This window comes from Rana temporaria, chromosome 10 (genome assembly GCF_905171775.1).
Source record: "Rana temporaria chromosome 10, aRanTem1.1, whole genome shotgun sequence".
Lineage (NCBI taxonomy): Eukaryota > Metazoa > Chordata > Amphibia > Anura > Ranidae > Rana > Rana temporaria.
Genome location: NC_053498.1, coordinates 106,675,182 through 106,697,657, shown reverse-complemented (window position 1 = coordinate 106,697,657; position 22,476 = coordinate 106,675,182). Strand labels below are relative to the sequence as shown.

Here is a 22,476-nt window from a genome sequence, read left to right as displayed (position 1 = left end):
AAAAGTATAAAGTGTTAGCCTAATTCCACATTCAGGATTGACTAATACACCCTCATCCAAAGCCACATAGAATGAATTCTCCTGGCTGGGCTGCTGCTTACCATTGTCATCCACAACTCGAGTTTGCTCTTTAAAGCAGTCCACAGGTAAACCAATGATCTCAACTTCTACAAATGGATCGATGATCTGAAATAAAAATACACGCAGCCTTTAGGCCAGGGAAATCGTTTTGTATTAAAGTAATTGCCGCATTTATTGGCGTATAACACACACTTATATTTTATGAGGGAAGTTTCATAGAAAAAACGTATTTTTTAAATAAACAGAGATAATGCCCCAGGGATTTTGTGGGCCAAGGTTAGATACCAGATATTGAAGTAAAGAGCATGTATACAAAGTATTACAACAAGCATATAAATACATGAAATTAGTGTTTTGATAAAAACAAAAACACAATAGTCATGCTACAGTAATATACAGCTAGATTCTGAAGGACTTAGTAGGTCTCATAGTAGAAGGCCAAACATAATGCATGGGTTCAGAAATTTGGAATATGTTTGGCCTCCTACTAGTATTGGTATTGGGCCAGGTAGGTATATGGGAGAGTCCCCAAAAAGAGTATAGATAACATCAATATGTCAGTATAGGAGAACAAAAACGACCGACAAAATTATGTTATCTCCTATACTGAGATAACACTTCTGTCGAAGGGGCATAACCGAAAAAGCGACGGAGTGTTCTGGCGGGGGGTGCAGTACCCCTGTCAAAACACAATAGCACAGCACATTGCATGGTTGGTACAGCAAATCCTCCCTGCTGGGTTGAACTAAAAAAAATTAAAAATAGTAAAGTGTGATAGGCTTTAGATGCAATAGCAAATTAAATTGATTTGACTAATACATGAAAGCTTAACTTTAGCTAACATTTTTTAAGCAGTTACAGCCACATTTTTTTCCCTTTTGAGATAAAGGTTTTACATAAACTAACAAAAGCCGACCACTGTAAGCATCCCTGTCAGTGTTAAATGGTTTGTCTTAACTGACACCTTTTCTGGACAGCTTGGTCTAATAAAGGAAGGAATAACAGACTTACTGGGCAAATCACCAGGTGAAAATATAAAAAAAAATATATATATATATATATAAAACTCAACGTGTGTGTGTGTGTGTGTGTGTGTGTGTGTGTGTGTGTGTGTATGTTCCAGCATCACGTCCAAACGGCTAAAGATATTAACATGAAACTTGGCACACATGTTACTTATATGTCAGCAACAAACATAGGATAGGTGGTTTAACCCTTACCCACCCCCATTTGCCATGGTCGGGGTTTTTCTTTAAAGTCCCATTCAACTCTATGGGAAATACATGTTACTTCATAACTTCCAAACGGCTGTAGATATTTCGATAACACTTGGTCACATGTTACTTATATGTCCACTTAAACTATAGGATAGTTAATTAATCCCTTAACTACCCCCATTTGTGAGGGTCTGGGTTTTTGTTTAAAGTCCCATGCAAATCAATGGGAAATGTATGTTCCCACATAACTTCTGTACGCCTGGAGATATTTCAATAATACCTGGTACACATATTACTTATATGCCAAATAAAAATATATGACAGTTAAATTAACCCTTACCTACACCCTTATATAAAAGATGGGTATATTTATATTACTATGATTTTCCTCCCCAAAAGGTTAAGATAGGAAGACCGGGCAACGCCGGGTATTCAGCTAGTATATATATATATACATATATACATATATACATATATATATTTAGTTATTGGGTTTCATGCTGCTTTAAAGGTTAGGCTTTTGCTTACAAATTTTTAAAACTGGTGTTTTTTCAGTAACCGTACAAAAAAAAAAACAATAATATAGATTTATGTATACAGACATAGAAAACATGATAGTAAGCAGATTGATCCGTAAGGTGCTCAATGAGAGATCAGATTGTTTTGCCAAAGCGACTGTAGCACATTAGAGACCTCTACCGTGGGACAAATCCTAAATCAGGTATTTGAGGCATAAAGGAAGATATAATAGAGTTCTCTAAAAGCAGTTTCTCTTACAGAGACATAGAGGGTACATGTATGCATAATAATGAGCATAGTTTGCCTTTAAAAATAATAGGACACATTGGGACTTCCAAGGTTCGTGCCCTCAATAATAACACAGTGTTTGTCTTAAAGTGATTGTAAACGATCACATTGTAAAACAAACCCATTCAGTTTTGCCAGTTCAGGTAAAACATTTTTAGTGTAGCACCCTCTAGTGTGCTAGAAGTGTAAAGAGTCTTGTGTTGTATAGGTACATTTTCAGACTAGGCTGGCAGCATTACCAAGACCTCCCACTTATTTTCAGAACATGCTTGACTCTTCTGGAAAGATAGGAGGAGAGGTGAGGTGGCGCTGCCTGGAGAATTCTGAGGGCACTGACCAATCCCCAACTTGGATTGGCAGGGGGCAGGCCTTCTTAAATATTCAGGGTCAGCCCAGCTGGGGAGGAGTTGTTTGGGTGGAAGATGGAGTGTTAGGCTGTTGATGGCCTTTGAGGGAGCTTCCCAGTCTGGGGACGGGGGGGGGGGGGTGACCTTGGGCCTGGGCTCGGGTGCAGACGGGAGCTTCCTACAACCAACGGAGGTGTCCTGGACAGGAGGCATGGGAGCAAAAAAAAAAAAAAAAAAGACAGCAGGAGAACACGGACAGGCAAGTCTCCAGGAGAAACAACAAGGTTCAGCCAAAAGGGCTGGTGAGTGACACACATTTAGAAGGACTGAGAGGAATGCCTGAGAGGACTGGGTGCAAACAATCTTGAAAAGGTGCAGTAAGGAAGACTGTGGTGGCACAGGCATGGGAAAGAAGCAGCTGCAGCCAGGAGGGCTGGCAGGGTCTAAAGAGGAGGTACTGGGATCAGTAGCCACGTGGCACAGATAGCACTAGGACTACCAATTTTGCTACACCAAGGGCAAATTTTCTATGGGCCTGGCTGGGCCGGTGTCAAGCCTGCAATTCAGTGCTAACTGGTCCTGGGAGTTGTTTTACAAGCAAGTTTGTGCTGGAGGTAGAAGAGAGGAAGTTGCATATACAGGTGTATATAGTTCTCAGTCCCTATTGCTTTTACAATCAAATGGGCATCCCATATCTTCCCTATTCCCATCCAAGTTACAATCCCCTAATTAAAACATAGAAACAAAGTACAAGGACTTCTTCCCTGACTACTGAATGTCTAAAGATTTGTGTGCCTCTCTGTGCAGGGTGAGAGGCGGACCACAACTACCACAACAACCCCTACATTAGTATGGATATCATTTTTTTAAATAAATGCCTTTTTCCTTTTTGTTTTTTTAGACATGATCACATTCCCTCTGTTCCCAGCTGCATAGGAGCTGGAGGGAGACGCAGCAGCACACTGCCAGTGAATGACTGTGCAGTGGGGGTGTGTCAGGATAAGTCTTATTATTGAGTACACCGAGTTCCCAGCATAGCTAGAGAACTGACCACAATGCACTATTATGCTTAGTGTGGTCAGTTTTTAATAGGAAAGCAAGGTAGCTAGCAGGAACTACAGGGAAATCACATAAAGGAAGCAATACAAAGAGAATAGGGTAGTTTATCATACAAGTACACTGGAACCTCAGTTTAAGAGTAACTTGGTTTGAGAGAGTTTTGATTTGCAAGCAACTTTTTTTTTTTAATTCTGACTTGGTTTGCGAGTGTTGACTTGCAAGAAGAGCAGAATTCAAGCTAAATAGGCCTGCAGTACCTCATTTGGCCTGAGGTACGGGGGCGCAGAAGCAGAGCTGAAAATAGGCCTGCAGTACCTCATTTGGCCTGAGGTACGGGGGTGCGGGAGCCGAGTAAAAGCCGAACATTGGCCTGCAGTACCTCAATTGGAGTGAGGTACGGGGGTGCAGGAAACAAGCCGAAGTGTCCTCTGGCCTTTTTAGACGTTTTAGGCGCTCTCTGGTGCCCCCCTCCCACCTCTGGCCGCATTCGGTATTGCATCCCATTGAAGTCAATGCAGAACAAATTATTTTAGTTTTCATTGACTTCAATGGGAAAACTCGCTTTGATATACGAGTACTTTGGATTATGAGCATACTCCTGGAACGGATTATGCTCGTAATCCATGGTTCAACTGTATATGGTACAGCAGCCACATATCAGGAATATGAAGTGTTGGAGTAACAAACGCTTAAAGTTGAAAAAAAATGCTATCTTTTTATTCTTTAATACAAAAGTTAAAAAAGAAATAAAATACCCATCAATTGCACAGTTGACGGGTATTTTATGTCTGCTGATTTTTTATAAGTTTTGTATTGAAAAATAAAAAGATAAGGCAAGCATTTTTCAAGTAGGCAAGTCCCAATATGTAGTTTATCTAATGGGATGCAGTTCTATGTGACATTTATTTAGTCCAAGGGTTACATAGTAGGTGAGGTTGAAAAAAAAGACACAAGCCCATCAAGTCCAACCTATGTGTGCGATTATATGTCAGAATTACATTGTATATCCCTGTATGTTGTGGTTGTTCAGGTCAGCACCTCAGGTAAATATGGAAATATGTCATCTCCTCATTGCCATTGAAAGCCCACAGCACCATGACACAACTTTGTGCATTACACACTGTTGCAGTGCGGTTCCATGCACTTGAATGGGTCATGTTTGGTGGTCAGTTGGGAGGCCACAGCTTAGCTGACTGTTTCCAGTGGCGACCCTAGGGGGGGCCAGAGGGGGCCCTGACCCCCCCCCCCCAAGATTATGCTGTGCCCCACCAAAAAAAAACCTTTTTTTTTTTGCATTTTTTGTATTTTGCTCGGGCCACCGCTGGAGTAACAGTCTCTTCTAAGAGGGAGAGCCTCCCCAGTCAGCTCTGCGGGGCATTCCTCCCCCCTCCCTCTGCTCGCTGACACTGCATAATGCGAGCGCTCACACAACCAGTCTGTTTCTATCACCCCTTGGCTACCCATATAAAGGAGACCTTATGGATTTCATACAATTCTCTTATATGGTGTAAGGTCATTGCATGTATGACAGAAGTTCTCACTAGTTCAATACTGTGGGGTTCTGCTTCACATAGAAGTAGTTCAGCTACACCGGCAGGGAGGCCATATCCTGAGCATTGTGCAGCTCAGATATAGTTTGTCTCTAAAGGAAGCAGGCCATGGAGGTACTTTAAATGATTTGTCTTTCCAGTGACAAACACCTGAAAGTTCACCAACAAAAACAGACAATGACATATAGAAAGCCAATAAATCTATACCGAGTGTGAATCAACTACAAATGTCCTCAGCAGCAAGTGTCAAACCTTCGCAGACGCAACACTTTATTAATAAAGAAAATGTCAGCCCTTCTTCAAAATGATTGCTAAGGCCGACTGTGTACTGAGGAGTCCGTGTTCAATCACCAGACACATTCATTGTCCTTTCACTGGTGTCCTGTACTGTCCCTTGTGTGACACTTCCATAACTGCTAGGCACACACAACAATCAATTGCAAATAATGTCATACAACTCTCCTGTCAGTAGGATAGCATGAAGGTTATAGAGATTGAAAGCGTAACTCTTAACGTAAAAAATAAATAAAATAATGCGGCTGTGATCTTCAAGATTTATTTTTGCACATTGTGTGCTCTCATTCACGTTTTTTAGTGTCACGGGTTTATTTGTGTTTTTAATTCATTTTTATTTATGATTATGAACTTTGTCACAATTATCACTAATATTTATTCACCTTAATATTATAGGATTTGAGACACTGTTTGTGTTTAGAGGAATATACACATATTCATTCAGCGCTGTTAATTTTGTGAACACTCCTGAGAGAGTGTAGCCACTTTATTTATTTTTATCTCATGTTTATTACAAACACTTTGTCATTTATTTAAAATTTGTGGCCCTCGTACCGAAGACCCCTGCTCAAAACTAAAACTGAAGGCACCAAGAACTTGACCAGTGAATCAATATATGAACAGCGGAAGACTAGAAGTAAATGTGAAGAAGCCAAATGGCAAATAAAAAAATACCGTATTTATCGGCGTATGCCACGCACTTTTTTGCCCTGAAAATCAGGGCAAAATCGTGGGTGCGCGGTATACGCCGATACCCGTGCCGAGTTTTGAATACTGCGCTGACATATACCGAGCACAGTACACTCGGGTATAGTCAGGCAGTCTCGGCTCCTTCCGCGCTCACGTCCTGGACGTACAGGACATCATCGCGAGAGTTGCCAAACATTGCCGACAATACACGAGTGTACTGCGCTCTGTATATGTCGGCGCAGTATTCAAACTCGGCGTGGGAAATGAGCGGGGAGGACGCCGCGAGGACGCCGGACCCGACGAAAAGGACACCAAAACTGTAAGTACAAAAAAATTTCCACAGGATCCGGGGCAACTTTAGGGGTGCGCGGTATACGTGGGAGCGCGTTATACCGCGATAAATACGGTACTCATCATGGCGTTCCCAGAACATTAGGAACATGAAGGCAATCTGACAGCCTGCTGGCCCCATGTACAATGCAGTGGCCGCTCCTGGATTGCATACAGAAGCTCTAAGCAGGTTGGCTGAACATCGTACTGTCATTTTAAATTACAACTGGGCAGCAAAATGAAGCAACATCATCTATTCAATGCCGCAGGTTTTTTTTCCCCCACACTTTTAGTGTTTTTTTTTTTTTGGATCATTTTATTTTGTGTTAGTGGTCTCAGAGGTTTTTTTTTTTTTTTTTTTTATTTTTATTAGTCAACTTAACTTCCTAGCCTAACCAAATAAGTGATCTAATTTAATTAGTCAAAGCAAACTTTGAGACATAATAGCTAAGATTGGTGATCGTGGCATCCAAAAGACTGGTACATGAAATAGCACAGGTATTGTACATACCTGTAGTTACCATTTTTTATTAAAACAGAGCATAGCAGTGTCACTAAACATCCAGCAGGTGGCAATCTAGGTCTATTTAAAGTGCATCTAAACCCAAGAACAGTAGTGCAGCATATTGCAGTTTACCCTTAGAGCTGGTTCACACTAGAGTGATTTCTGTTACGACTTTAGTTACACAGAATCGCATGACAAGGAATATTACATTATATTCAATGGTGCCAATTCTCATCAATGCGTCTTGTTTTGGAAAAGGTTCTTTTGGTGCAATTTACAGTGTTTACATCAAAGTCACACTGCATAATTACACTGAAATTGTTTGCAAAATCGCATCCCATTGGTGTGAACCGAGCCTTATATGTTGGGGCTGCATTAGCTGTTCATGCTTTTTTACACCTGGTGATCCTGACACTAACACACTTCCTGTCCTAGAGTGACAACACACTCACTGTACTGTATCTATACACAGAAGCAGCGTTGCCACCCTAAGCAGCTCATTCATGATTAAAAGAAGTATGGCTTTTGAAAAAAATATAGATTTTTACTCACTTAGGTAGATGCAGCAATGATCCGATTGCTGCAGCTGTTGCCTCATCGGCTCTGCACTGAGAACTGAGCGATCAAACACCACGATTTCTCAGTTCTCCCCCTCTGCTCTGAGCAGAGAGTAATGACTGAGTCACCTGCTTTCTGCTCTCCCTCCAGCGCTCACTGGATTGCTGGGCTGTAGAGGGGGGGGGCTGGCTCAGGCTCCCAGCAGCTCATTGAGAGGCTGAGCCAGCTGCCAGTCCTGGCTTCTGGGTGGATCCCGACTTCAAAGTTGGGATATTTCCCTAGCCTCGACTGGCTAAGTGACATCCCTGATGGCTAAAAATGGGTTACAGGGGTGTGGAACTAACTGCACTCCTGTAATCCCCAAGAGCGGTATAGCCAAAATGGCTTTGGCTATACTTCTCCTTTAAGACTACAGTACACCTTCCCCTCTCTACCTTCATAACATTATGGTGGGTCAGTGTTCTATAGTTCACAGAGGTCAGCTAGGCAGGACTGATAAAACTGCTTGTGATTTTGGTGCAGCAAAAGCACACAGCACAGGAAGTTATGGGCTCACAGGATTTCTGGCAGGGCCAAAAGAAATTTTAAGCACTGATCGGACACACTGATCGGATCACAAAACACTTGAATTGGTATATTTACCAAACCAACAGGAAACTAAGAAAAACAGCTGATTGTTGGTGTTTACATACATTTTTTATTCTAAAATCTATGGCAGTAGCTTTCATCCGGCATTGAACAGAAGTTATGATACACACAAGCATTCATTTCCCAACTATATAAGGGTGCAGCAGAATTAACCCTGCCAGGGTCGGGAAAATGGGTGGGCAGGAGGAGACGCTGCCTTGGGCACTGTGGTATCATGTGAGGTGGGAGTGCGCCAGGAAGAGATTGGAGGGGAGGGGTTTTGGGATTTAAGGGGGAATTGGGGGGAGGGGGCAGCAAGCAGTAAAAATTGTTCTAGGAGGGAAAATTCGGGTGAGTGTGTTAGAAATTGTGATTTTGGGGGACCTGTGTTGGGAGGGGGGATGATGGGGGGGGGGGTAAGAGGATTTGTGCTAGGACGGGGGATTGGGGGGGGGGGGTGGTTGGTTCTGGGAGGCGATTTTTGGGGGGGGGATTTGTGGTAATAGGGATGATGGGGGGGGGGGAGATTTGTGCTAGGAGGGAACATTTAGGGATTGGGGGGAATTTGTGCTGGGAGGGGGGATTTGGAGTGGGTGGAGAAGAAATGCACTTGGAGGGGAGATTTTAGTGGTAGAGAATTTATGCTATGAAAAGATGAAAATTAAAGAAAAACCTAAACTTACGAAAGAAAACGAATGCAGCCATCACATCTAAGAATTGGTAAATTGCAGTATAATAAAGGTTTGCTTTTGGGTTTAATACCGCTTTATACTGCATCTAAAGCCAATTTTTGTTTTGGATGGTATAGGGGAGGATTATATTCTGTTAGATTTTTATTGTCTCATATTTACCTTCCTCTAAAATACTTAACTTTATACTTACCTTATGCACTAAAAGTATTGAGCCCCCACATACCTGAAAGATCCCTGCCCTGAACTAAAAACGATCTGCATCTTGATACTAGAGCTGCCAGACTTTTCTTACCTCTCCCCGGTCTCCCAACATGGAATCCTTTGGTTTTGGAAGTTGTTGGCCACTAATTATTCTGAGAACAAGCTGCTTCTTAAGCTGGCCTGGTAAAGGGTCTTCTGAATTTGGGTTAAAGGCACCTAAAATGTTAAAAGTGACAGTTTAGTTGTATGTATAAATAATAATATTTATCAAAACTATGTATAAATGCAATTTTATTAATTCCCGATGGCTGGCTTAAAGGTTGGTCCTATGTTGGGTCCCCACGACGTTGGAGCTTCCATTACAGTCCTACTCACATTTATTGATTTTCCTGGGGGTACATGCATGCTTTAAACTTCATAAAACACATTTCACGTATACAATTATTTTGATATGTTACTATGTGATACAGCACAGAACATTTTTGAACATTTTGTTTCTTAATGTCGGTTAGGATAGGCAATTGAAGTTTGTGTCTTTTTTGTTTACAAACTGTTTTATTGAGTACAAAAGGTGGTACAAAGCCGATTTGACATAAGTAAAGAAAACATTACAGAAAGTCATTATACATACATCAGTGGTTCTCAACCTGGGGGTCGGGACCCCCTCGAGGGTCAAATGACGATTTGCCAGGGGTCACCAAATCCTGGGCTGTTCCTGAAGCCTGCATCGCTCTCCTTACCTTTTTGCAGCCGCCCAGCAGGGCTGTCCCTGGAGCCTGCGGCCACCCACTCAGTTCATGGCATGACTGGGGGGCAGAGACTAGAGGTCAGCTGACTGGTAAAGAATGAAGTGGGAGGGGCTGGAGGATTGTAGTGATTATAGTTGCCATTAAACAACAAGAAAGATGGCTAGAGAGAGTGATGGGGAGGGGATTAGGATAGAGAGATGAAAGAGAAAGAAAAACAAAGAGAAATGGTGGTCAATCCTAAAATGTAGCATAATGGGATTTAATAATGTATGTGTGGAGGGGACTGTCTTGCCTTGGGTGCCGACAACCCACGCTACAAAATAATTTTACTGTTAGGGGTCCCCACAACTTGGGAAATTTTATCAAGGGGTCACGGCACTAGAGGGTTGAGAACCACTGGCATACATGGACCAATATAACATATGTAGGTAACAGGCATGTATTTTAGTTAATAAGTGAATTGAAAACAGGCGTTATGTAAGATGTATCATTGCGCAAGATATATTGTCCTACCATAGGCTATGTATGGGTTTGTTAATCTGTGTTAAAGAAAGAGGTGGAGTGCTCAAACCATGGATCCCATTTTTTGTTGTATATATGGTTTGTGTTCTGTACTGTATGATACATTTTTTCCATTAAATTTATGTTGTTAATTCTTGTTTTGAGATGCGATAATGGGACCAATGGCGATTTTCAGTGAAATGCAATCAGCCAATGAATCGCGACACATATTGTATGTATTAATCTCATATTGTGGACAGAGAGAACAGTAATGGGAGGGGAGAGAAGAGAAGGCAATTGTGCAGAGTTAGAGTTTTTCTGTTTCCAAATATATTTAATCTTATCGCAATTCCAAAAGATGTGGAAAAAATGATCCCAAGGAACTGTACTCCCTAAAGCAAGATGGGGGGGGACGAAGGGAAAATAGTACGAAGTTTACTAGGGGTAGAATACCATCTTGTAAAAAGTTTCAGGGCAGTTTCTTTGATGGCGATGGACTTAGTGCATTTATGCAAATTATTTATACAATTATCCCAATTTACAATAGAATATGTGACATTTTCTTCTTGTTCCCACTTACACATGTATGGAAGTTTATTTGTTTCTGTGTTATTGATTCGATTAGAATATATTTCAGAGATAAAACCTCTCTTTCTTGGTGATTTAAGACAAAGGTTCTCAAAAAAGGAGGGAGGCTGTGTGTTTGTAATCTGAAAGTGTGTGTTAACGAATTGTTTGATCTGAAGAAATGTATTACCGGTATATTCTGTATCTGGAATCTGGTGTTTAGATTTTAGGGAAGAGAAAGAGATGAAATTGCTAACTTCTATAGAGTTGAAAAGGGAAGTCAAATTATTAAATCTGCAGAATCATGTGCGTTTTGGTGAAATTTTGGATCTCCTATAAATGATGCATGTGGGGGGAGATTTGGAAGTAAGGTTATATTTCTGATTCTGAGTTTCCATAATTGGTAAGATTGTGAGACCATTTGGTTTAAAGAGTCTATAGAGTGATTCGGAATTTTATTTCCCCACAATATACCCGAGATGGAAAATGGCATTATGGAAACTCTCTCGAATTCCACCCATGGGACCTTAGGCCTGGGGATGTGCCACTGTGCCATTTGAGTCGATCTAGCAGATCGGTAGTACAACCAAAAATCAGGGAGGCCTAAACCACCATGCCCTTGGGATTTACCGTATTTATCGGCGTATAACACGCACTGGCGTATAACACGCACCCCAATTTAAGAGGGAAGTTTCAGGAATTTTTTTTTTTTTTTTTAAATGAACCACTTCGAAGCAAAATATCTGAGCTATCTGAGCATCAATGCAGCCAAATCTGTGCTCATCTGCAGCATTGATCTTCAATGCAGTTTGATTAGTGCCCAAAATGCTCTCCCTGTTCAGTGCCAATCTGCAGTTTTTACCTTTCAGCGTCAGATCATCTCTGTTGTCACCGAGGGAAGAGGGGGAGCGAGATCGCCTCTAAATTACATCTGAGAGAAGAGGAGCGAGCGCCGCTTAATTACATAGGAGCCGAGATCTTCTTCCTGTGTATCTGGCGCTCTGTCTGTCACCGAGGGAAGAGGGTGAGCAAGATCGCCGCTAAATTACATCTGAGGGAAGAGGAGCGAGCGCCGCTAAATTACATAGGAGCCGAGATCTTCTTCCTGTGTATCCGGCGCTCCGTCACTCACAGCCACGCCTCCTGTCCCTACTCATATGACAGACAGTACAGTAGTCCAATGCGGGGCCAGGAGGCGTAGCTGTGCGTGATGGAGCGCCGGATACACAGGGAGAAGATCTCGGCTCCTATGTAATTTAGCAGCGCTCGCTCCTCTTCCCTCAGACAGCGGGGATCGGCGTATAACACGCACCCACGATTTTCCCCTGATTTTAAGGTTAAAAAAGTGCGTGTTGTACGCCGATAAATACGGTATATAGAATTAGTCTTGATAGGCGTGGGTGAGAGTCTGACCATACAAATTTATTAATTTCAGATTGGAATTTGGTAATCATTTGAAGTTATTTTCTAATGTATCTGCATCACTAGCGATAAAATCTGTTCTTAAAAACCATTGTACACTTTGCATAGCCCATGAATAAAAAAATGTGGGGTTGATTTACTAAAGGAATAGAAGCTGTTTGCTTACCAAGGTTAATGTTTACTTTGCAGTGGGAATGATAGAAAATAAAAGGAAATCTTTGTTCACGCTACATACCCAATCATGTTCCAGGTATAGAGAGTAAAAGTCCGGCACTAGGACGTCTTGGCATAAAAGATTGATATATTTAATGAATCGAACCATAAAAAGGAATCGATTCCTAAAGATTGATGCGTTTCAGCCTCCTACATAGGCCTTGGTTGTAATAATCATGTTCCAGTTAGATGAAAACAAATACAGAATATTTTCTACCATATGACTGGAAATTCAAAGTGAGCTCAAATTAATTACGAACATAACATTCACTTAGCTAAGTGAACAAGCAATTTGCATAGTGAACATTCACCTTTCTAGGTGAACAGCAATTATCCCCTTGGTAAATCAACCCCTGTGAGTCTAAAATTTTCATAAACGTGCGTAGGTGCTCGTAAAAAAAAAAAAAACGCATTACAACATGCATATAGGCGTGAAAGGGTACGCCAGCATAGAATGCAGAAGTATTTGATATTCTGATTCCTTTTGCCATGTGTGTCCTCTCACTTTGGGATTCTAAAGTTCCTGAAAAGTCGCTGCGTGAGCAATATACGGAGCTCTTTGTGCTGCAACCCCTTTTTCTTTTTGATTATTTTTGGTGGTTACATAGACCTCCCTGATATCTGCCAATAGTGCACTTCACCCTGATATACCATCAGGGCCATCTTAATAGCATCACGTGCCCCTGGGCAAAGTAATGTACTGGGGGCCCTACCAGTTTGCCCCAATTCACACACCTACTTTCAAGAAATAAAGTATAAATAGCTGATAGAACTAAACATATATTCATTAGCACTTTCAATAAAATCGATTTTACAAAAGGAAAACATTCCATAAATCAAAGACTAAACACAAAGGGCACAGTACAGGGGGGAATGCAGAGGGGCACTATACAGGGGGATCAGGAGGGCACAGTATAGGTTCTGGGGGGACGCTTCCATATCAGGACAGTTTAATAAAAAGCATGACTGTCCCAGCAAATCCGCGAGAGTTGGCAAGTAGGATGTTATGCAATATTATTGCGGGCCCCCATGTACCTAGGGCCCCTGGGCAGTGCCCATGCATTAAGATGGCCCTGTATACCATACATGTGTGTAAAATGTTATTTTTACTTGTGTAAGAAGGACACAGGATTTTTCATTAAGGATGAGCTCCTTGGTACACATGCAGAGCCCGCCAGGAAGTCTGCACGGCGCTGTGCTAATCACAGCCAGGGAGACACTTCCCGATCTCTACAGCCGAGTATCGGGACAATGTCTCCCTGGCTGTGATTAGCGCAGCGCCGTGCAGATTTCCTGGCGGGCTATGCACGTGTTCTATGCAAACACGCTGGAGCTCATCCTTATTTTTCATATATGAATTTTCCCCAGTAGCTTAATGGTGCAGACCCTCTGCAGTGCTGTCTGCAGTATTAAGAATAACTCCATCATAATTTTCTCACCGTGACACATGCATTTTGGCTTCAGAACATAACCGCAGCTCCCGTTGCTGTTGAACTTGGCTCGGTTCAGCTGCAGCATCCTTCCTTCAGACTGGTAATTTAAAGCAACTGTTAAACAAACAGAGAAGACTTTGTGACTTCAACACATGCTGACACAATAATAAAGTCACTGCCTAGCTTATATTAAAGCTTATTTTTATCTGGTTATATTGAGGACGGTAAGGGTTGGGTACACTCTGTGGAAGTACTTGGAATCTCATTACAAAGTAAGAGTTCAGAAGGGTATAAAGCAGACATCACAATTACAGCCACTGAAGAACAATAAGCCTATGCGCGTCCTTCAGAATGCATTTACTTATGATTAACCCTCCCTTATCTGCTGGGAGTTGGTTCCATCTGGCCGCTCACCTTTGGGGTAAATCTTTTTATTTAACCCCTTCCCGACGGCCGTACGACTATATACGGCCGCTGGGTGGTTCTACTTCTCTGGGGCGACGTCAATTGACGTCCGCCCCTTTGCTCGTTCCCCGCGCGCGCTCCTGAGCGCGCAGCGGAGAACTGCTGTGCTGGCCGTGTCCCTTGGACACAGCCAATCACAGATCGCCGTGAACGGCCAATCGGAGTGCCTGTTTGCTAGGCGATCTCTGCGGCCAATGAGAGATGATTTCATATGTAAACATATGAGATCATCTCTCATTGCCGGCTCTCACAGACAGCGGTGCTGTCAGGGAGAGAGGAGACCGATCTGTGTCCCTTGTACATAGAGACACAGATCGGTCACCTCCCCCAGTCACCCCCCTCCCCCCACAGTTGGAACACTAATTAGGGTACACATTTAACCCCTTCCTCACCCCCTAGTGTTAACCCCTTCCCTGCCAGTCACATTTATACAGTAATTAGTGCATATGTATAGCACTGATTGCAGTATAAATGTGAATGGTGCCAAAAATGTGTCAAAAGTGTCCGATGTGTCCACCATAATGTCGCAGTCGCAATAAAAATCGCAGATCGCCGCCATTACTAGTAAAAAAAAAAAAAAAAAAAAATTCTGTCCCTTATTTTGTAGGCGCTATAACTTTTGCGCAAACCAGTCGCTTATTGCGATTTTTTTTTTTAATAAAAATATGTAGAATACGTATCGGCCTAGATAGAGGATAAAAAATGTTTTTTAAAAAAAATTTAGCTATTTATTACAGCAACAAGTAACATTTTTTTTATTTTTTTTCAAAATTGGCGCTCTATTTTTGTTTATAGCGCAAAAAATAAAACCACAGAGGTGATCCAATACCACCAAAAGAAAGCTCTATTTGTGGGAAAAAAAGGACGTCAATTTTGTTTGGGAGCCACGTCGCACGACCGCGCAATTGTCAGTTAAAGCGACGCAGTGCCGAATCGCAAAAAGTCCTCTGGGCAGGAAGGGGGTTTAAGTGCCATTGCCATTGTAAATGATTTGAAAACTTTGTCTTAAAGCTACCCAAGAGGGGAAGTTCTGCTTTAAGCCCTCCTCCTATGCCACATTTGGCATTTCTTTTTTTTTTTTTCGGGAAAAGCGAGTGTAGCAATGTGGACTACAATTGCAAAGCATAGCAATTTCAGATCATTTCTATGTACTGTATTGTCCCCTCTAGTGCTCAGCATCACTAGCTGACATTATATCTGTGAGCCGACCCAAATGGATTGTGGGATTGGTAGTTCCTCAGAATGGCAATTACTCTGTATGACTATGCACTCTGACTTCATATCCCAAGGATCTTTGCCAACAGAGAGAATGCTGGGAAGAGCAAAAAAGAGACCAGAGACGCGTGCTACGCTCTCTTGCTCCTGGGCCTGGTGTTCGACAGGCCTCTCTGTTCCGAGAGGGAGAGGTTGCGGCCTACCACGGGGTGTACGACATTCCAACCCGGCCCAGAAATGCCCATGCCTGCTTGCTGATCATCAGGCATCTATCCAGCATCACCCTGATAGTCCAACAACCCACACTTTGTGCTGTGCATCGCATGATCGTTACGAGTGGCAAGGACGCCTCTCCAGGAATCGCTGTTCAGAAAGCATTGTATGGCACAACTGCAAACCTTCCAAGACATGGCCGTAACACTGCACATCTCCCTGAACACTGAATCCCCACCGTGAAAGATGGTGGTGGCAGCATCATGTTGTGGGGATGCTTTTCTTCAGCAAGAATAGGAAAGCTGGTCAGGGGTTAATGGGAAGATGGATAGAGCCAAATACAGGGCAATCTTAGAAGGAAACCCTAAACATACAGCCAGAGCTACAATAGAATGGTTTAAAATAAATCAAAGCATAGTCATACGCAGGGCTTTTTTTCAGGGGGAACTTGGGGGAACTCAGTTCCACCACCTCTGGTTCAGACCCTTTGGTGCCGGCTCACCACAATCACTTGTAAACACAGAAGTCTGGTTTCTGTGTTTACAAGTGACAGCTCTGCACTCTGTGTGTAACCCCCCCTGAACTCTGCACTCTGTATGTAATGCAATCCTGGTATTTAATGCACCTGTAAGACCCTTCTATTGTTTGTGAAATCTGAACGGGTCGTGGTTGAGTTCCTGCACCTATTTTCTGGGAAAAAAAGCTCTGGTCATACGTTAGAATGGCCCAGTCGAGGTCCAGACCTAAATACAATTGAGAATCTGTGGCAAGACATAAAAATTGCTGTTCACAGACACTCTCCATCCAATCTGACAGAGCTTGAGCTATTTTGCAAAGAAGAATGGGCAAAATTCCCCTCTCTAGATGTGCAAAGCTGGTAGAGACATCCCCAAAAAGACTTTCGCACTGCCTAAAGCATCGGATCTTCTCTTCTCTACCGCAGAAAGCCAAGGAGATCAGCATGAAAGGCAGAAAAATATAAAAAAAGGTAAAATGTAAAAAAATTGAACACCTAAAACTGCAGGATCAAGTCTGCTCACAAAATTTTTAAAGCGGTTGTAAACCCGCATGAAAACAATTTTTTTTTTCCTCCTGTAAGGGAAAAGTCATAATGAGCTAATATGCACCGCATATTAGCTCATTATGAAATACTCACCTCGAAACGAGGTGCGTAGCACTAACCTGGTTCACGCCGAGCGAGATTTCATCTTGCCTCGGCGTGTCTTCCGGGTATCGCCGTAGATCCCCCTGCGCATGCGCAGCGGCGCATTGCGAGGGGAATATCTCCTAAACCGTGCAGGTTTAGGAGATATTCTCCTTACCTACAGGTAAGCCTTGTTATAGGCTTACCTGTAGGTAAAAGTACAAAAAGTGGGTTTACAACCACTTTAAGTACTTCTGGCCGTTAGGGTGTTAAACAAGCCTATCTGCTCTTACTTTAATAAGGCAAAGAAAATGTGCAGTACCCTGCAGCAAATTTAAGGATAAATGGCAAGATCTGATTGGTTGCTTTGGGTAACACAAAATCACGTCTTGTGCAATCAGATATACACCCTTGTGACAGTTTATATCCATTACCGGCAACACCAAAAAACTCAGCTCAAGCACCTTCCCGTAGAACACTTACAGGAGCACATGGGTTTTTTCGTGCCTTCGCATACATCTTCCTTGCTGTCGGTTATTTTGTCTCCTTTCATCAAGATTGTTTCTATAGAAACAGAACAGTATCTGCAAGACAAGTCTGTTCTAAGAGAAGAAATATATATCCCTCACAAAGTTCTTAATGCCAAGACGTGGCAAGAGACGGAGATGTCTCGGAGTTTCATGTGTCGGGTATTGAAATGATCCACGTTCATATTCGTGGGCTCGTTTCTGCGGCTGACACAGATGTGCCCTCCTGTTGGAGGTTTACAACTTTGCGCCTGGCATCAAACGCACGCTACGATAGGGTTGGTTAAGCTGCTGAATTAGAAACTTGCTCTAAGCACCGTATGAGACAGCTTGGTAGATGGTCCAGCTGAGCAAGAGGAAGACTGTAGCTCAACAGCAGCTGGAAAATCACAGGTTCCTCTGTGTTGGCATGGCATCAAATGACATTGAGAAATTGGAATTACTAAGAAGCAGTTACCACCTAGTGACCATATCAATCTCTCTATTCATTACTGCAGACTGTGTGAATACACTTTGTAAATGGTAAGTGCTTAAAGGGGTTGTAAAGGAAAACATTTTTTCCATAATAAGCATCCTTTACCTGCAGACATTCCTTATTTCACTTCCTCATTGTTCGTTTTTGCTCAGAAGTTTTTCTATTTCTTCTCTGTTCTGTTCACTTCCTGCTTGTCTGATTACTCACCACCGTAATGTGAGACTTTACTGCGGTGGTCAGTGACGTGCTCACCCCCTCCTGGGAACTACATCTGTGTGGCAGGATGCTCTCTACGTGTTAGAGACTTCAAGGAGGTGTGAATTACTGGGTGTGCCACAATGCATACTGGGAAATGTAGTTCTTACATGAACGAGCGCCGCAAACCAGGAAGTGAATGAGAGAACAGAAACTAGAACGCCGGAGGTGATATAGATGAAGGTATTTACTCGTTTTTTAACAGAATCATTACACTATTCTGTCTGTCTACCTTGCAGACATTAATTTTAGGCAACATTTTTTTTTCCCTTTAGTGACCCTTTAAAGCAGGGATCCTCAAACTGCGGCCCTCCAGCTGTTGCCGAACTACAAATCCCATGAGGCATTGCAAAACTCTGACATTCACAGACATGACTAGGCATGATGGGAATTGTAGTTCCTGAACACCTGGAGGGCCGTAGTTTGAAGACCCATGCTTTAAAGCTTTAAAGCTGTATTAAACCGCAAAATTATTATAATGCAGCTTACCCGTTTTTAAGTGTGGTGGCTACAGTAGTTTTCTATTTTAGGCTTTATTTCCTTTATTTTCACCTATAGATCTGGCCAGCAAGCCTGTTATTTTGGAACTTCATTTAACAGACCAAACTGTCCAGAAAAAGTAGCAGCTAGAGGGTAAAACAAACCATTCAACAATGACAAGGATGCTTATAATAGGGTCAGCTTTTAATCATGTATGTAAAACCTTTATCCCTAAAATTAAAACAAAAATTGCTGCTGTAACTGCTTGAAAAATGTTAGCTGGAGTTTTGGTTCAATTTGTTAGTCATAGCCATAGATCTTATAGTGTATCTAGCACTACCCTCTCCCCAAACTGACAATGCTGCTGCCCATTGCTCCTCCATTCAGAGTGGAGACATCCTAAAACAAGAAGAGTGCTACCCGCTGGATCACCAGGTGAAATAAAAAACGTGGGAAAAAAAAAAAACGAATGTAGCCATCACATCTAATGATTGTTAATCTGCAAAACATGACATTTTTGGTTTTGGGTTTAAAGAGGTTGCAAACCCCTGTAAAAAAAATAATAATACTTACCTTAGAACAAAGCCTTACAGCAGTGCCCGCACACCGCTGACACGGCCAACATCTTCCCCAGTGTTTCTTCTGGGTTTGCGGACTCCAGCGCTGTCAATGGACAGAGTCGCGATGACGTCACTCCCGCGCATCTGCGCCGTCCTATCTTAGGTTGCAATTTTTCGGATGGCCGCTAGGTGGCGCTTCCATTACGGTCGGCGTAGAATATGTAAATGAGTTGATACGCCGATTCACGAACGAACGCCCAGCCGCCGCAGTAGTTTTACGCCGCTTCCATAAGGCATTAGCAGGCCTAAAGTTATTCCACCTATTAGGTGGAATAACAATGTTAAAGTATGGCCGCCGTTCCCACCGCCAGATTAAATTTTTTTTACGTTGTTTGCGTAATTCGTCCGCGAATCGGGATTTACGTTGTTTACGTCCACGTTGAAATCAATAGGCCCGTGCGGCGTACGTAGCCGCAATGCACACTGGGAAATGTAGGCGCCCGGCGTATACGCAGTTTAAAAGAGCGTAAAAAACGTGAGGTCAAGCCTCATTAACATTAAACACGCCCCCCCAACACATTTGAATTGGGCGCCCTTACGCCCGCCTGCTTTAGGCTACGCCGCTGTATATTAGCAGGCAAGCATATTGAGAATCATTACTAGCCTAGCTAATTTACGGCGGCGTAGCCTAAACACGCTAAGCTACGCCGCCGTAACTTTAATCCAATGTACCTGAATCTACCTACTTGACTGTTTTTCCCGATTTGGTGTTTACAAGATTAAAATACTTTTTTTTGCTAGAAAATTACTTAAAACCCCCAAATATTATATATATTTTTTTCTAACACCCTAGAGAATAAAATGGCGGTCATTGCAATACTTTTTGTCACACCGTATTTGCGCAGCGGTCTTACAAGCGCACTTTTTGGGGAAAAAAAATCACTTTTTTTAATTAAAAAATAAGACAGTAAAGTTAGCCCAATTTATTTTTATATTGTGAAAGGTAATGTTACGCCGAGTAAAATGATACCCAACATGTTACGCTTCAAAATTGCGCCCGCTCATGGAATGGCGTCAAACTTTTAACCTTAAAAATAAGAAATACTCGTCACCTCCAGCTTCATTATTCACAGAGAACAGGGAACAAATGTTTCTCCATCTCCCCCTGTGTCCAGTCAGTGACTGGACTGGATCAGGAGAGCCCAGGAATTGCAATGTTGGGAAGGGGGATTCTTGAAATAACAGCTTGCAGTGTATGTATATATATATTAGGGCTGTGCAAATTAACTTTTAATTAATCGATTGATCGATCAAAATCTTTTTGACCGATTAAAATTCTTTTGATTGGTACTCACCTCTCCGCCGGCTTCTGGGCCTTCAGGGAGTTCCGTCGGAGATCCAGTAATGTCACGGAAACCGGCGGGGCTTGCCATGTCCATCTGAAGGGCTCCTTTGCTGTGCCTTCATATCTGCATGCCGGCGGGACCTCACTATCTGCCACATGCAAGGGCTGTTACACTTCCCTCTATCACTTCCCTTTATCAACCTGGGATTCTACAACCATCCACTGGGAGTTGTGATAGTTCCCTTCATGGGACATCTACATGCCGACGGACTGATGTTAACCTCTCCTCATCTGGATTCAGCAGTGGCATCGTACACATTTTTATACCAGTATCATACTTCGCTACATGCTTTTATGACTGCTTTTGTTACCGTTTGGTATTACTCGCACCATTTTTACAGTTTATGTAGCTACATCGATTTTATCTCCAGTGCAATATTTATTTGGTTACCTACTTATAGACTATAAAAGTTTTAATGCTATTCCCATCGAGCGCTGCCTTTGTATCATGCTATCCATTTTTCCAGTTGTTGTTAGCTGCACTGGGAATCAGCCTGCAAGGAGATCAGCTAAAAGTAGTTGGATCTGTATGTGCGTTATAATTAATCGAAATTAGTCGATTAAAAAAAAAAACGATTAATCGAACAGAAAAATTGTGATCAGTAACAGCCCTAATATATATATATATTATATATATATATATATATATATATATAGATAGATAGATAGATAGAGAGCGAGAGAGAGACTCCAAAACTGCCCTGTGTCCCTTAGCCTAATTCTCCTGGTGGCTACACAATGAGAGGGAAAGGAACGTATTTCAGCTTCAATGACTCCTCACCTAGCTGACAGCCGGCATTCCAGAAGGGCTGTGGGTTGTAATTGCTGGAATCCACTCTGTAGGATGAAGGGTAGATGCGAGAGAGCTGGTGCTGGTTGAAACGAACGAACTGTGCTGGCTTCTGCTGAAGTATTTGATGTGCTTTTGTCTCGCTAAATGACGAAACCTGCCAGCTGCAAGATACTGTGGAAAGAAGAGTAAATCAAAACATGTCATGATCATCACTTCAAGTCAATGCATTCTGGTACAAGGTTGTTTCTACTGTCCTGAGAGGTCATCTCATAATACCACGGCATGAGAAATGTTACTATGCTGCTCAGTAATTACAATACAAAAGCTACAGGATAACAATGGCCTACAATGGTTTGTTATGTGGAGCTGGAACCTCTGTTCCCAATTCCTGTGCAAAGAACATTTTCAGATGACCTTGACTCACATATGTTGTCAAATTTCTTCTCATACTTATAAAATGTACTGTATTTTCTGACTCTGTGTCTCTTCTAAAAATAGACACCAGGTTCTAGAAAAATCCCAGACATTAGATTGGGAATAATTCAGTCAGGCTTCATGGGTGATAGAAAAGGCCCACAGGTATGAGATTTGCATAAAGCAATATTTCTACAAACAGTGAATTTTAAACTACTGGTGTCCCTTACCGTCATAAAAAGGTTTATGCAATAAACGTAATACACTTAATAAATGGAATAACTAATACAGTGGAACCTCAGTTTAAGAGTAACTTGGTTTGAGAGCGTTTAGATTTGCGAGCAACTCTTTTTAAATTCTGACTCGGTTTGTGAGTGTTGACTCGCAAGACAAGCAGAATTCAAGCTAAATAGGCCTGCAGTACCTCATTTGGCCTGAGGTACAGGGGCACAGGAAATGAGCCGAAGTGTCCTTGGGCCTTTTCGGCTGTTTTCTGCGCTCTCTGGCGCCCCCACATCTCTGGCCCCATTCGGTATTGCATCCCATTGAAGTCAATGCGGAACTAATTATTTTTGTTTCATGGGAAAACTCGCTTTGATGTGCGAGTACTTTGGATTACGAGCATACTCCTGGAAAGGATTGCGCTCGTAATCCGAGGTTCAACTTTAAATAAATTACATAGATTTA

General features: G+C 42.3%; 1 protein-coding gene across 8 annotated transcripts in view; it reads right to left on the bottom strand.

Moving 5' to 3' along the window:
• Positions 1 to 22,476, bottom strand: part of PLCH2 (phospholipase C eta 2) — a 924,207-nt gene that overhangs the window by 59,353 nt on the left and 842,378 nt on the right. For all 8 annotated transcript variants that reach the window (XM_040325910.1, XM_040325911.1, XM_040325912.1 and 5 more), the window contains 4 exons: positions 21,364 to 21,546; positions 13,850 to 13,957; positions 9,050 to 9,174; positions 102 to 186 (listed from right to left, as the gene is read on the bottom strand). In XM_040325910.1, the coding sequence (XP_040181844.1) occupies positions 102 to 186; positions 9,050 to 9,174; positions 13,850 to 13,957; positions 21,364 to 21,546 (501 nt within the window). The remainder of the gene's footprint in view (positions 1 to 101; positions 187 to 9,049; positions 9,175 to 13,849; positions 13,958 to 21,363; positions 21,547 to 22,476) is intronic.